This window comes from Muntiacus reevesi, chromosome 1 (genome assembly GCF_963930625.1).
Source record: "Muntiacus reevesi chromosome 1, mMunRee1.1, whole genome shotgun sequence".
Classification (NCBI taxonomy): Eukaryota; Metazoa; Chordata; class Mammalia; order Artiodactyla; family Cervidae; genus Muntiacus; species Muntiacus reevesi.
The window spans coordinates 238,767,663-238,781,773 of record NC_089249.1 but is presented as its reverse complement, the minus strand read 5'-3'; the positions used below and the strand labels follow the sequence as shown (position 1 = coordinate 238,781,773).

General features: G+C 52.7%; 1 protein-coding gene across 2 annotated transcripts in view; it reads right to left on the bottom strand.

Moving 5' to 3' along the window:
• Nucleotides 1–14,111, bottom strand: part of PPARGC1B (PPARG coactivator 1 beta) — a 113,340-nt gene that overhangs the window by 4,204 nt on the left and 95,025 nt on the right. For both annotated transcript variants that reach the window (XM_065918880.1, XM_065918881.1), the window contains 7 exons: nucleotides 12,719–13,844; nucleotides 11,761–11,797; nucleotides 11,163–11,236; nucleotides 9,210–9,999; nucleotides 6,058–6,133; nucleotides 3,937–4,058; nucleotides 646–800 (listed from right to left, as the gene is read on the bottom strand). In XM_065918880.1, the coding sequence (XP_065774952.1) occupies nucleotides 646–800; nucleotides 3,937–4,058; nucleotides 6,058–6,133; nucleotides 9,210–9,999; nucleotides 11,163–11,236; nucleotides 11,761–11,797; nucleotides 12,719–13,844 (2,380 nt within the window). The remainder of the gene's footprint in view (nucleotides 1–645; nucleotides 801–3,936; nucleotides 4,059–6,057; nucleotides 6,134–9,209; nucleotides 10,000–11,162; nucleotides 11,237–11,760; nucleotides 11,798–12,718; nucleotides 13,845–14,111) is intronic.

The window sequence follows — 14,111 nt, the reverse complement described above, 5'->3', positions numbered from 1 at the left end:
CCTACCATGAACTCTCTCCCAACTTGTCCCCAGATGGTGAGGGCATGGTGACAATATTGTTTCGCTGTGGCCCAGTAATGGACAAGGCTGCTGTCTGTCAGGGCCACCGTGGATGGCAGGGCCTGTGAGGTCAAAGAGACGGCAGCTGTGGTTCTGCCACCTCGCTGCGAACACGAGACTGGACCTTCCAAGAGGCCACAAGAGGCTTCATCTCTTTGGTACCAGTCCTGGCAGAGGGCAAGACAGACCAGACGCCAGAAGGAAAACAAAAGGACAGCTTCCAGGCCAAGTGGCTGCCAAGTTATTCCCACCAACCTGGGGGAGCCTGGTCTTCCCCCATGGCTCAGGGGTAAAGAATCCTCCCCAATGCAGGAGACGTGGGTTCAACCCCTGGGTCAGGATGATCCCCTGGAGAAGGAAATGGCAACCCACTCCAGTATTCCTCCTTAGGAAACCTCATGGACAGAGAGCCTGGTGGGCTATACTCCATGGGGTCACAAGGAGTTAGACACGACTCAGCGACTAAACAATGACAGGGGAGCCTGGGCATGGGAGCCATGTCCAGAGGGGACTTTAGGTTTCAATAAAGGAGGTCACTGCCCCCAGAACGTTGGTGAGCGGGACGTGCAGGGCCTGTGTACTCACCGTAGTCAGTGTAGCGGGGCCAGCAGAAGTGCCGGAGCCCCCCATAGCTCAGCTGGAAGGAGGGCTCGCTGCGCTTCCTCAGGGCGGCGCCATTCCGCAGGGACAGGGCAGCGTGCTCAGAACACCGGTAGGTGATGAAGCCATACTTCTCGCCTCTGGAAGGAGAGGAAAAGGGGAGCGTGTCACTGGGCCAGGCCGGTGGACACTGTCTGACCACCTGCTACCAGGTGAGGAGCGGGAAAACCATGAGTCATGAGTCACTGCATCGCATGGCTCCCCGACAGACATGATGATGGTCACTGGGTTGGCAATAAAATACTAAGAAGTGCTGGCCACCATCCGTCGCCTCACAGGCTCTTCAGACACCCTGTGACCGAGGACTATTATCTGTCCCTCTGGGATGAGGAACAGGCTCTGAGTTTAGGATTTGCCCAAAGACAGGGGGCAGAGTAGGGAATCAAACCCAGACTTCCTGCCTTGAAACCTGAGGCTTTTCATGCTCCTCTCTATTTCCTTCACAATGCCCATTTTTCAGGATCAGCCACACCTACGCTCCATCCTACCACTCCCACACCCTTCAAAGTCAGCCTCAGCTGTCACTTCTTCTTTTTTTTAATTAAATATTTCATTTATTTAGGCTGTGCTGACTCTTTATTGCAGTGCGTGGGATTTCTCTAGTTGTGGCACTCAGGCTTCTCTTCTTGCAGCACATGGGCTCTAGAGCACACGGGCTCAGTAGTTGTGACATGCGGATTCTCTAGGGTCTCTAGCCGTGGCACACAGGCTTAGTTGCCCCATGGCGTATGGGATCTTAGTTCCCCGACCAGGGATGGAACTCACGTCCTCTGCATTGGAAGGTAGATTCTTAACCAGTGAACCACCAGGGAAGTCCCTCAGGCACCACTTCTTTGGCTGTTAACCCGTCCTTCACCTTTCCTAAGATTGCTGGTATTGCATATACATGTCCTCCTTCACGCCTGCCTATTCAGCATTATCTCCCTGCCCTCTGACAACACCACCCAGTACTCAACTGGGCTCAGGGCACCAGGGTAAGGCACAAGGCACTGACCCTCCTTGGCCGTAGTGATTTGTTCAAGCATGAACCTGTCACCCAAAACAGAACCCCAAAGATTCCATGCCATATCTTTGCTGGAACTCCTGCTTCCCTGGGTAGGAGATATGCTTACAGCTGGAGGCAACCACTTTGCTAGCATGAGGGAAGCTTGCCTGAGAAGAATGCCAACATGAGGGGGACCTAAAGTCAGATCTACTCTCACCAGTTTCACAATCAAATGAATCCTGATCTATCGGCCTGCTACTCAGACTCCACAAGGACAGCACCATCCTACCCCTCAGGCACAGGTCTACTGACTTCAAGTGCCTCACAAACACGCAACTGAATTGCATTTCCTGACACCTCTCTGAATCAGGCCAAGGCTGGAACCCTCTGACTCTATATATCTGAGACTCATGAGTAATTTTTAAATCTTAACAAATTGAACCATCTCCTTAGAGAATAATTTTCTTGCTTTGTTTTTAACATGTTACCCTCATGTGATATCCCGAAGACTGCACACAACATAAAATAGTTTGTGTCATGACTTTTTCAAACAAATTATGACAAAAATACACACCATAAAATTTACCATCTTTATTATTTTTCAGTGTATGGTTCAGTTGTGTTAAGAACCTGCGTGCATGCTAAGTTGCTTCAGTCGTGTCTGACTCTTTGCGACGCTATGGACTATAGCCTACCATGCTCCTCTGTTCATGGGATTTTCCAGGCAAGAATGCTGGACTGGTTTGCCTACTCCAGGGGATCTTCCCGACCCAGGGTTTGAACCCTTGTCTCTTACATCTCCTGCACTGGCAGGTGGATTCTTTACCACAAGTGCCACATTGTGTCAACTTACACTGTTGTAAGATGGATCTCTAGAAATGTTTCATCTTGCAAAACTGAAACTGTGTACCCATTAAACAACAACCCCCTATACCCTCTTCTCCCAGCCCCTGGCCACCACCATTCTACTTTCCATGTCTTTGAGTTTAACTTCTTTAGATCCCTCATGTAAGTGGAATCACACAGTATGTGTCTTCTTGTGACTGGCTTATTCCATCCAGTATAATGTCCTCAAGGTTCATCTATGTAGTAGCATGTGACAGGATTGATTCCCATCCTTCTTAAGACTAATATTCCACGGCATGCATATATATCTTGCTTATCCATTCTTCTTGAGTTGTTGTCAACTCTTGGCTATTGTGAATAACAGTGCTATGAACATGTATTTGCAAATATCTCTTCAAGATCTCGCTTTCAATTTTTCTGATTATATACCCAAAAGAGGAATTGCTGGGTCAAATGGTCAAATTCTATGTTTAATTTTATGAGGAACCCCCATACTATTTTGCACAGTGGTTGCACCTTTTATTGGCTTGTTTGGGTTTTCCATAACATCAGTTGGAAAAAACCCAAATGAACTTCTTGGCCAACCCACTACATTCTGACCCATAGCGCACAAGGATTCCAGTCTCTCCACATCCTCACTTGTTAGTTTTCTATAGCCATCGTAAGGGATGGGAGATGTGTAATGATTCTTACGTAGAAACTATTTTCTCACTGAAGTTTTAAAAAGTCATTATTAAATTAGAATTTTAAAAGCTTAATAACTTAGTTTGCAAGTAATAACAGGAGATACTTCAGAATTATTTCAAATCTGACGAAGTTTTGACACCTAAGTTGTGCATTTATATGCAACCTATTCTTGCAGATTTCCCGAGAGATGAAACACTGCTTCCCGGGTGAGTGAGACACAGGGCTGCAGCTGTAGAGGAATGGAGGGATGGAGTAACATGGGGTTTGCAGCCAAGAGTGCAATGCAAGCGTGCCTTCAACCACCATGGGCTTTTGGCAGCCCCGTACCAGCTCTAGGATGGAAAACCAGAAGTGGACACATGGGCTGCAGATCTGGCTCTGCCACTAACTAGCTGCTCAGTTAACTTATCTGAGCCACCCAGAAAGGAAAGCAATAGAAAGAGTAAGGCTGCATATGACCTACGCAAGTTGGAAAACTGAAGTAAGACAATGCACGAAAGTTGCCTCGCACTTTTAGCAGAGTATCAGTACATGTTTGCGGTGATTCCTGGGCTGCACAACTGTTACATGTCCTCCCTTCTCCTGTACCTGATGGTAGGTTTGTCCTGGAAGTCCTCCTGGGCATCTCCAATGTGGTGAGCCCTGAATTGGGACCTCTGCACACCCTTACTGCCCTCCTCTGTGAGAGCCTGACTCACCTCTTGCTTCTCGTGAGCACCTGGCACTCCACAATCTCTCCAAACACTTCAAAGCGCCTCTTCAGTTCACGCGAGCTCATGTCACTGGAGAGATTTCGAATGTACACCACGCGGCCTTCGCCCTGCCGGAGGGCGACACAGAGGGACCTGTCATTTGGGTTGCCCCCTAGATGGCGGGTTCCCACGGAGTCCTCGTCCCCAGTCCATGTCACCTGGCTGAGCAAGCGACTCCAGCTGGGACTGGAGTCAGAGATAGGACCATGACAGTCACTATCCCAGAGGACCCTGCCTTATGGGAGGAGGGGGTTGTTAAGCATCGATGGGAGGTGGCCCGAAAGGAACCGACTGTGTACTTGAAGGGAATGAACAGAGACTGGGCGGAGACAGGAGAGGGAGTCACCATTACTACTGTAACTGCACCCTGAGTAACTTCTGTATCTGTTTGGAGTCTGACTTCTGGTATTGGGGGAGGTGTTAAGGATGCTAAAGGGCGGGCACTGGCAGCCAGGTTGCTACAGGTCAGAGGGGACAGGGGCATAGGATGTGGAGCCACCATTGCCTTTGGTTTTGCCAGGGTACTCTGTAGACACTTGTCACCTTTAGGTGCTGGGCCCTTAGACCTGCCCATCAGAGGGGGTGCGTCGGGGAAGCCCGGTTGGGACCTCCCCCGCCTCCCACCACCATCTAGTGACTGGATCCAGTTAAAGGCATGGCCATCGGAAGAGTGGCTTTGATTTGCTGGAGAAACTCCAGCTGTGCTCCTGGTGGGCAAGACCACCAGGGTCTGGTCTAGACAGGCTTTCTCTGGAACAGATTAAGGCCAATGATTCTCCAGCCATGCCCTCCTGCACCTCAGAGGGCAGCAGTCCAGAGAGGGCACTGTTGTACAGTCTCAGACACCAGGTACGTTCCCCAGGGTGGCCCAGTTCAGCTCCGTGTAAGAATGCACGCCCCCTGCCCCCTCCCCATCCCCGCCTCCTCCAGCACCTTGAACTCACAGGCCCTTTCCGGCTTCTGCACCCCCCACCCCCTCCGCCGTCCTCCTGAACCTTTGCTTGGATGGCTTCTTCCATCCCTTGGGGCCTAGCTCTCTGAAGATGCCCTTTCCAGACAACCATGTAAATAAATCCTCCCCACAAGTCAAAACATGATTTGTTTCAGACATCTTAGTCGTGGCGTGATTAATTTCACAGTGCACCTCCCAATCTGTAATGACAGTGTTTATTGCTTTGCTTATGAGTCTGTCGTCTCTCTCTCCCTTCTGGCCCAACCATAGGAGTGGAGACCTTGTTTGTCTCATTCGCTGTTGCCATCCAGCACCTAGAACAGGGCCAGGCATGCCACAACTGCTGAATGGTCACACAAGGATCCCAGAGGATGCTCCATGTGGTTTTAAGTACCTGCTTGCAGACAGCTGCATGTACACACCTCTGGGGTATGCATACCTCGAGCATGCCCCGCCCTGAAGCACCACGCTGTCGGGGGCGGGGTGTGGGGGCGGTGGGGTGGGGGATGGAAATCCAGTGAGAGTCTGTCTGTGCTTCTGTCTTACTTTCCCTTCCCTCCTTTCTAATGATATGAGGACACTGACTCCAGCTTCCTAATGACTTTTCCCTGTGTGGTGCTTTGCAACAGGTTTACCAGGCACAGCCTGGGCCTCTGGACTAACTCTGGGGGAGGACTAGAGAGTCGGGCAGGGAGGAAGAGACAGGCTCTCTTGGTCCTTTTGCCCAGACCACACCAGGGGACCCTATATACAGATGAGTAAACTGAGGCTCAAGGAAGTTGCTCAAGGTCACACAGAAGTGGAAGCAGGGCTGGCTCTGCCCCCTCATCAGTGCTCACCCCCTGTGCCCTGTTGAGCTTCTGATACTGAGCCCTAAATCCTCACCAACGGCACACTACCCCACCCCACTCCCAGACCAGTCCATTGGCTGCATTTTGCACATGCCACCTTTGATGCCCTTTGGTAACCCTTGTGCTTTTGTAAATGAGAGAAATACAGCTATCTCCTGCAGGCCAGATGACCTCAAAGCACTTTGGGTCTCTGAAGCCCCCACATTTCCTGATGCCCCTGCTTGCCCCCACTCACTCCGGGCTCTGGGGCCCCAAGTCACTTACAATGGCCTTTTCCCGCTGCTTCCTGGCATGCCGGACGCTTGGCGTTCCGTCTGAACACGACCCTCTGCTCTCACATCTGTCAGTGAACAAGCAAAGCAGACTCACTCACTCTTAGAAGGGACCACAGTGGGGCGGGAGGACTTGCTTCAGGAGGCAAGCGATGTTTCTTCAGCTTTGTTAGGACTTGTTCATTAGTGAAGGTAGAACTAGGAGAGGGAGCCCAGTTCTCCACCTCAGCGGTCACCACCCAGGGCCGCATGTGGGTCTGAACATGTGACTGACACATGCCTTCTATGTTGCTAACCATAATCCCTGTGAATCTTTCTATGCTGTTGGGGGTGGAAAGGCCCTTTCACTTCATTATGATAGTTGACCTGATGAAAAAATATCCTCTGAGGTCTCATGCTTCCCCATTTTTCAGATGAAAATCTTAAGGCTCAGGTTCAAGATGAAATTTGCCCCGAAGCTAAGAAGTGGGAAAGCCAAAGCTAGTAGGAGGTCTGCTGATTCTAGACCCTCCATTTGTGCTCCCCCTCCATTTGTGCTGTCTGGCCAGGCAGCAACCTCGGCCATCACAGCCCCTGCACCTCAGGCAGCCAGTGGGCTACTCAGCTGGAGAAGCTCCTGGGTGCCGCACGCCTGCGCCCTCCCAGGCACCTGTCTGCACAATGCCCTCTCTCCCCAGTGGCCAAGCAGCTGGAGGGGAAGGAGCACAGCATGTGAGGGGGGTTGAGTGCCGACTGCCACACACCGTTTGCATCCTTGGGAACACAGCAGAGAATGAAAGAGAGCAGGGGCTCCAGAGTCAGGTAGCATTCCAATGCTGATTCTACTACCTCTCTGCTGGTGACCCGGGACCGGCTACTTAAGCCAGTTCTTCATCTGTAAACTAAGGAGAATCAATTGTATTTGCCTTCTCAGCCATTTGGGAGAATCAAATCAGAACATATGTGTTCATGCTTAGCTCAGGAATGGCTCAGTACTGGCTGGCTATATTTTTCTATTGAAACTCTTTGAGCCTCAGTTTCCTCATCTATAAAATTGGGATGAAAAGCACTTGAGCTTCCCTCAAGTGCCTCTGTGAAGCTCAAAGAGGGTAATAGAAAGGGATGTGACTTGCAAACTTTAAGTGCTATATAATAAGAGTATCATTTTCCACTTGCTGCAGCATTGGAAGTCTTCCCCCATGAAGAGCTCAGAGTGACTTGAAGGTGCTGTAGGGCTTGTTAAACCAGCTCAAAGCCTTCCTGTTGATTATGTTTGGTAGCAGAAGCACAAGTAGAGAAATGCTGGTCTGGAGAAGGCTGAAGACTAGTTTATCCAATTGACTAGACATCAAGCTCTGCCAGACAGCTGAGTAAGAACCAAGTTAACCAATTAACTTTCTCCAGTGAAAGCCAGCCTGAACTTAGCCCAAAAGTGAGAAAGAGGAAAAGGAGAATCCAAGGCGGTTGAGAGAGGCCCCTGACTTGTGTGCCAAGCCCATGGGTAAAGGGCCTGAACAGGTCAGGAGGGGAAGGAAGCCAAGAAGCTCCAGCTCTGGCCTTGGGGAATGTGCTTCAACAGGAGAAGAACCTTAGTAGCTTCTGAACAGACGCTGCAGAAGAAACCAGCTAATGTGAACAACAGGCAGACTAGCTCACAGCGACCCTCTGGGGAAAGAAGAACAGAGCTGGAAGTGGGGTTCGGAGAGGTCTGACAGAAGATGTCTCTGACTAACTGTTCTGGCTTATTACATAGACAGGCTTTTAGAGAAATTGTTCAAAAGAAGTTCATTTTAAATAACAATTCAGGGCTTTGGCACAATAGTGTCTGGGGGATCCAGAAGTCCCCTAAAATCCAATGCCCAGTGAGTTGTCTGCGTACATTTTAATGGGGAAAGGAAGCTTTGCTTTCAGCAGATTTTCAATTAAGAGCCACCGGTAGAGATAAGAAAATATAAAGAGGAATTTTTCTAAGGTTATCTTCCTACTACCTGAATTCTGTTTCTCGGAGTATAGCACTCTAGCAATGTCATTGTTACCCCGGAACTTGTTAGAAATGAAATTCTCCACCCCCACCCCAGACCTACAAAACCTGAGGCTCAGGAGGCGGGGCCCAGCCACCAGCTTGGTAAGGAGGCCTCTCCCGGATTCTGCTTGCTGCACTGCTCTGAACCCAGGAGCACCATCTGGTGGTCACGCAGGTGCATCTTGGGCAGAGGGTTTGGGACTTGCACCCACGCTCCTACGGCCTCCCCTCCGAAGAGCCAGGTCCTGCTGTCATCAGGGAAGAGAAGCAACCTGTCTTCACCAAAAGATGCCAGACTTTCATTCTTTCTGCCCAGCTCCCCCACAGAATTCTGGAATGGCTCCTTCTACAGTCCTGTTCAGTGAGCAAAGACAGTATGAGGAAACGCTCATGACACGTCATCCTGGTGCGAAGGAAAAAGAGCTCTCCCACCGGGTGACTGACTGCTGGAAGACTGCGCAACTCCGCAGCACCGAGAAACGGGAATAAACCTCATCACTGCTTTAAATCCGGGTTTTGGGGGGGCTTTTAGAACACAAATTAGAATTATGCTAATCTTTGTTTTACAACTGAATTCACATAAGTATTACACTGTGTACATGTGTTGACCCTTGAACAACACAGGTTTGAACTCTGAGAGTCCACCAACACTGGGGTTTTTTTCAGTAGTAAATACCACACTGTCAGAAGTTGCTGAATCTGCAGATACGGAGTTATCTCAGATGAGGAGGGCTGATTACGTTACACACAATTTTTGACTGTGTGGAGGATTGCTGTCGCTAACCCTCACCTTATTCAAAGGTCAACTGTATATATTTACACAAAAACCTACCCATTTTACAAATATAAAAGCAGAAACAGATGAATAAGGTCACAAAAAGCCAGAAAGTGTGTTTTCTTCCTCCCTCGAGGCCAGGAGATCTGGACCACTCCTCACTGGACCACTGGACCACACAGCAGGCTTCACCTGGCTTCAGGACTTGCCCATAATGCCCCCAGGAGTCCACCTCCAGGCCCTCTGGCCAGGACACAGGCCACAGGAAGCTGCGGCCCTGCTCTCAGGGCCCCTCTCTCCCCTGACACAGACTTGGGGCTGCTCGGCTGCCCACCACCCATCCTGAGGCCACCCACCCATCCATTACCTGAAGGTCCTCCTTGTGGCTGGTGACCGGGAGCGGCAGGATGAGGAGCCAGAGCTGGAGCGGCTGCGGGGACAGAGCCGCCGACTGGCCTTGCTGGGTGGGCTCTGGTAGGGGCAGTGGTCAGAGCGAGGGGGGCTGACCCCTGAGTCCTCTTCTTCCTCGTCGTCCTCCTCCTCGTCTTCCTCCTCCACCAGGAAGGTGCTCTCGCCACTGCTGCTGCTGCTGTCCTCGAAGACTGTGTCATACTCGGGGCTCTTGCAGGAGGCCAGGTCTTCCTCCTCCAAGGCTGTCTCTAGGAGCCCAAAGTGCTTGGTGAGGCTGGCACGGATCTCGTGGTCTCTCAGCAGTGTGCTGTCCTTGGTGGGGGCATCAACATCACAGCTTCCGTCTCCCTCCCTGCCAGAGGCCTGGGCCTCAGCCCGTGGGGCTCCTTGCTGGGGCCAGTCCTTCAGGTGGGCCCCAGACGGCTCCCAGGACCTCAGCACCTTCCTCTGCAGGGCGCCGTCTGGCTTGAGCACCTGGCAGTAGTCATGGTCGCCGAAGGAACAGGAGAAGGGGCGCTTCTGACCAGCTTGGGAGGCTGGCTGGGCTGGGGTATGCCGCAGGTGGGACAGGAGCTCGCTCCGCTCTGGGTGCTTCTTTGGCAGCTTGTGGGCAGCCTCGGTGGTGGCCCCAAGCTGGGGACCCTCCGAGTTGGGAGCTCTGTCTTTGCCTGGGCTGTGCTTGATGTCTGGCTTGAAGGGGTCTTCCTCTGCGGGCTTGTAGGGAGGCGTGGTAGGTGGAGTGAGTCCTACCCAAGCAAGAGGAACACCATGAGACAATCATTTCTCCAAGGAGCACTGAAACCCTCGTTTGGGATGGCAGAGAAATAGCATGCGTGTCACCACTCCCCAGACCCAGTGGATAGCAGGCATTGCTAATCGATCACTGCGCTGCTGACTGAGCCTGGACATAGCCTGGGACTCCATCTCATACAGTCCGTCAACAGTTTTTCAGAGCTGGCATGTGATGAAATCCATTTGCTATTGCTTCTGTAGCCTTGCAGAAGCCTCCAAGTTGTCTGAGATCTCTCTTCCTGCTCCACATTCCATCATTCCACAAGCCCTCCCAACTGGTCATCCCAAATACCTCTGAAGTCCCCCAGGGTACAGGCACCTGTACCCTGTGGCAGGCACCACAGGCAAAAACCTCCCATCTGGATTTGACCACCACAGTGACCTTAGGTGGTCCTGCAACTGACCTTAGCCTTCACCCTCCCCCAGGTACCAGAGGGAATTGGCCAAAATGCCAGCGATCTCTTCCTTTCTGGGGCTTCTGGAGCCTTGAGGATCTACATGAAACCCTTCAGCCTGACATTCCTCTCAGCCTTTGATATTCGCTCTTGCCTGACCCCCCAGTTCTCCCCACAGCACTGCCATGTGGCCGGTCTCCCCTGATGCACCTGTACTTCCACTTCTCTGTGCCTTTTTGCTCATGCCGATTCTGCTGCCAAGAATATCCTTCTCTTTTGTTTTTGTCTCCTCAACTTCTACTGCCCTGCAAACGTAGCTGAAATGCTGCGGCTCTGGGTACCCGTGCATCTTCTCAGGCCACATCCTGCCCCTCCCCATACTGTCCCTTCCTCTATGCTCCCAGAGCTCTTGCAAGGTCTTTGGAACAAGCACGTGTCAAACAGTACTTGTCATGATGTGAGTCTGTTTCCCACATAGGACTGCGGGCTGCTTCAGGGGAAGACATGCATCTCTTTTTTTTTTTTACATCAGGTCATGTGCCAACTGTCAGCAGCCGAACAGCTGAGCCTGGGTCCTGACTCTCCTTATCTCTCTCTCAATGGGAATCTCAAGATCCAGTGTAGCCTGTGCAGTGGTGGCAAGGAGGGCTTGCTGGAGTACCCCCTTACTGCCTGAAGTGCTTCCTCCCCAAGGGTACCTCCCCATTGAGCCCCTAGCTTACCTGCTGTGCCACAGAGCTCCACCGTCAAGGTCTGCTCGAAGGTCTTCTTGCCAAAAGGAGGGTCACCAGTGGGGCTGGAGGACAGGAAGGAAAGATGCCAGTCAGTAGCAGATTCCACCTGCCCGAGCATGCCAGGAGGGCAAGGGGACACTGTGACAGATCCTGCTTCTGCGGCCCATGAAAGTGAGGCCTGGGGAGAATTTGCAGGAGAATCCCCATCCTGGCTGTTAGAGGAATTCAGAGCTATACAGCTTTTAGGAGACGTGGGAGAGATCTGAGGGAGGTGGAGACAGGACAATCATTGTCAACCTCCTTATTTTACAATGAAACAGCTGAGGCCCAGAGAGGAGAAGACACTTGCCCAAAGCCATATAGCACTGTCAGCTTTTCCCCATGAAATTCTCCATCTCTTAGGCCTGCAGAGGCCAGCTTCTAAAAACCAAACTGCCTACCAAGGAAACCCAGCTCCTGAGAACCCTACATGGTAAAGAGGGCAGGGGTGTGGGGACAGGATCAGGCTCAGTGGCCAATGAGTCACCCTACACACAACCAGATAAGGTCTCATGGAGTAATAAGCCAACAATTTCCAGAAATCTACCTTTGCGACAAGGCCAGCATGAGGCACCTGGGAGAGTCTGAAAAGAAGACAAAACAGAAAAATAAGATTTTTCAACATGGCATTGCTAGAGAGGATGTTTCCCTCTGAACTGCACTGGTACCAAGCACAGCTTCTTTCAGGCATGTGACCCAAAAGCCTCTGCCATTTTTAGGGACGAGTAGGAACAGCTCAAAACCTTCATTCCCCCAGACTCAGCGACATTTACAGCTGCCGGAGCTGCGGCTTTTGCAGCATTGATGGGTACTAGGGCAACCCCTTATGGCCAATCAGTATAGCGCGTGTGGTGAAGCATTCCCACTTCCAAGGCCAGCATCTGTGGGCTCAGCCCCAAAGAGATGCAGGACTAACTAGTTGACTAACCATTAGACACCTATGTGCCTTTGTTTCCATGTCTTAAAACAGGAATTACAACAGCACCCACCACATAGGTTTCCTATGAGGATCAATGGGGATAATCCGTATTAAGTCATAGACCAAGCCTGGCAGAGCAAGCGTAAAATAGACGACTGCTGTATTATTATCCCCGCTTGTGTTACCATTTAAAATTCAACCTCACTGTGGAGCTTAATTTAGAGACTCACACCGTCCATCACATTGCTACCCAGGAAGTCTTCTTTAGAGGACTTATCACAATTTGTAATTACTTTCCTTTCTTGCTCACTTTATGATTGCCCATCTCCCCCACTGATACGCAGGCCCCAAGAATGCAGGCATCTTGCTCCTTGTTCATTAAGGACGCCTGGCCCATGCATGATGAGAAACTCAGAGATGCTCAGGGGATTCCTGAAGGTCTGCCCAGCTAAGCCCATTATACAGGAAGGGAAGTTGAGAGCCAGAGAGGGAGAGGGGTTTGCCCAACCTGGGGCTCCTGGCTCCAGTGCAGTGGGGTCAGCCACACCTCAGCCCCGCCCCCTCTCGGACCACCGACTCCGACTACCTCTGGAAGAGAGCCTCGGGCAACTGGGGTCCTCGTCTGTGTCCCCACACCCACTCTCACAGGGGCTCTCCAGAGCTGGGATCTGGGGTCCCCGCAGGAGCGGCTGGTCTTGGCCACTGTCCTCATCCGTGGGGCTGTCAGGCTCCCCCTCCACATCATAGGCTTCGGGGGCCAAGCGCGAGGGCAGAGGCCCCTGGGGATCTGCAGGGTCCGTGGGCTCATCAGTGAACGTCAGCCAGGGGCCGAGCTCGGGGTTCAGTCTCCTGGAACGCCGCACGGGGCACACGGAGCTCTCTGGCTTCCTCCCCAGCTTGGTCCATGGCAGGCCTCGCCCTGGCCTTTTCCGGCCCCACTCCTCCTCGTCCTCTTTTTCTTTTTCTTCTTCCTCCTCCTCTTCTTCCTCCTCTTCCTCCTCCGGCTGCAGCCTGGCCGACCGGCTGACATGCCCTTTCACCTGCAGCCGCAGGGGGCGCAGGCTGGGTCTGGGCCCCGAACTCTTGGGTGAAGGTGAGACCCTCACCTCCTCCACAGGGCCCGGGTGGCCGGAGGAGGCCTGGCTGTCCTTGGGCCGGGGCCGGGGCGTGAGGGAGGCGTAGACAGGTGTGGCCAAACGGTAGGGTTTGCTGACATCGCAGAGGACATCTTGAGCCAGAAGTTCCCTCAGGATGGAGAACTCAGTCCAGGTGGATTTGGAAGGGTGCTGGGACCGAGGCCGGGGTCTGACCTGCTTGGCGGGGCTGCTGCTAGGCTGTGGAGCTGGCTCTGGGGCCTGTGTGGGCAGCTTCCTCTGTGGGAGGCAGTAGGTGTGCATGTAGCGGATGAGCTGCACCATGGCCTGCATGTCCTCCTGGGAAACCTGGGCGCTGGGGTTTGTCCTGCCCAGCGCTGGTGAGTCCCCGGGGGAGGCTGAAGCCAGCTGGGGGCTTGGGCAGTCCTCGCCCGCGTCCTCATCCTCCTTGATGGGGAGCCATGGACTCAGGGATGGTGGTGGCTGCAGGCCTCTATCCGGGGAGAGGGCTTTAGCCCGAGGGCAGGCCGGTGCCGAGGTGAGGTGCTTGTGTAGCTCCGTGCAGCTCCGGCTCTGAGAGTGCGGAGTGGGGCCCTTCCTGTCTTGGGGGCCATCCATCTGGAGAGGGGAAAGAGGCCAGAGTGAGGAGGGAAACCCACACGGCTTCTCCCCGCTGCCCACACCTATACCACTGGCCAGGCTCAGCCTGTCTCTCCAGGATGATCACGCCGGGTTTCATTGCTCCACCCCCAGCTTCCAGCACAGAACTGCACTTGGCAGCACTCAGGGGATGAGGATGAAGGAACGGCCAGCCTCCTAACAGGGACCCCAGCTATGGACTCCGCCCTTTCCAGGTTTACCGCCAAAGCCCTGTTCTGACTACCT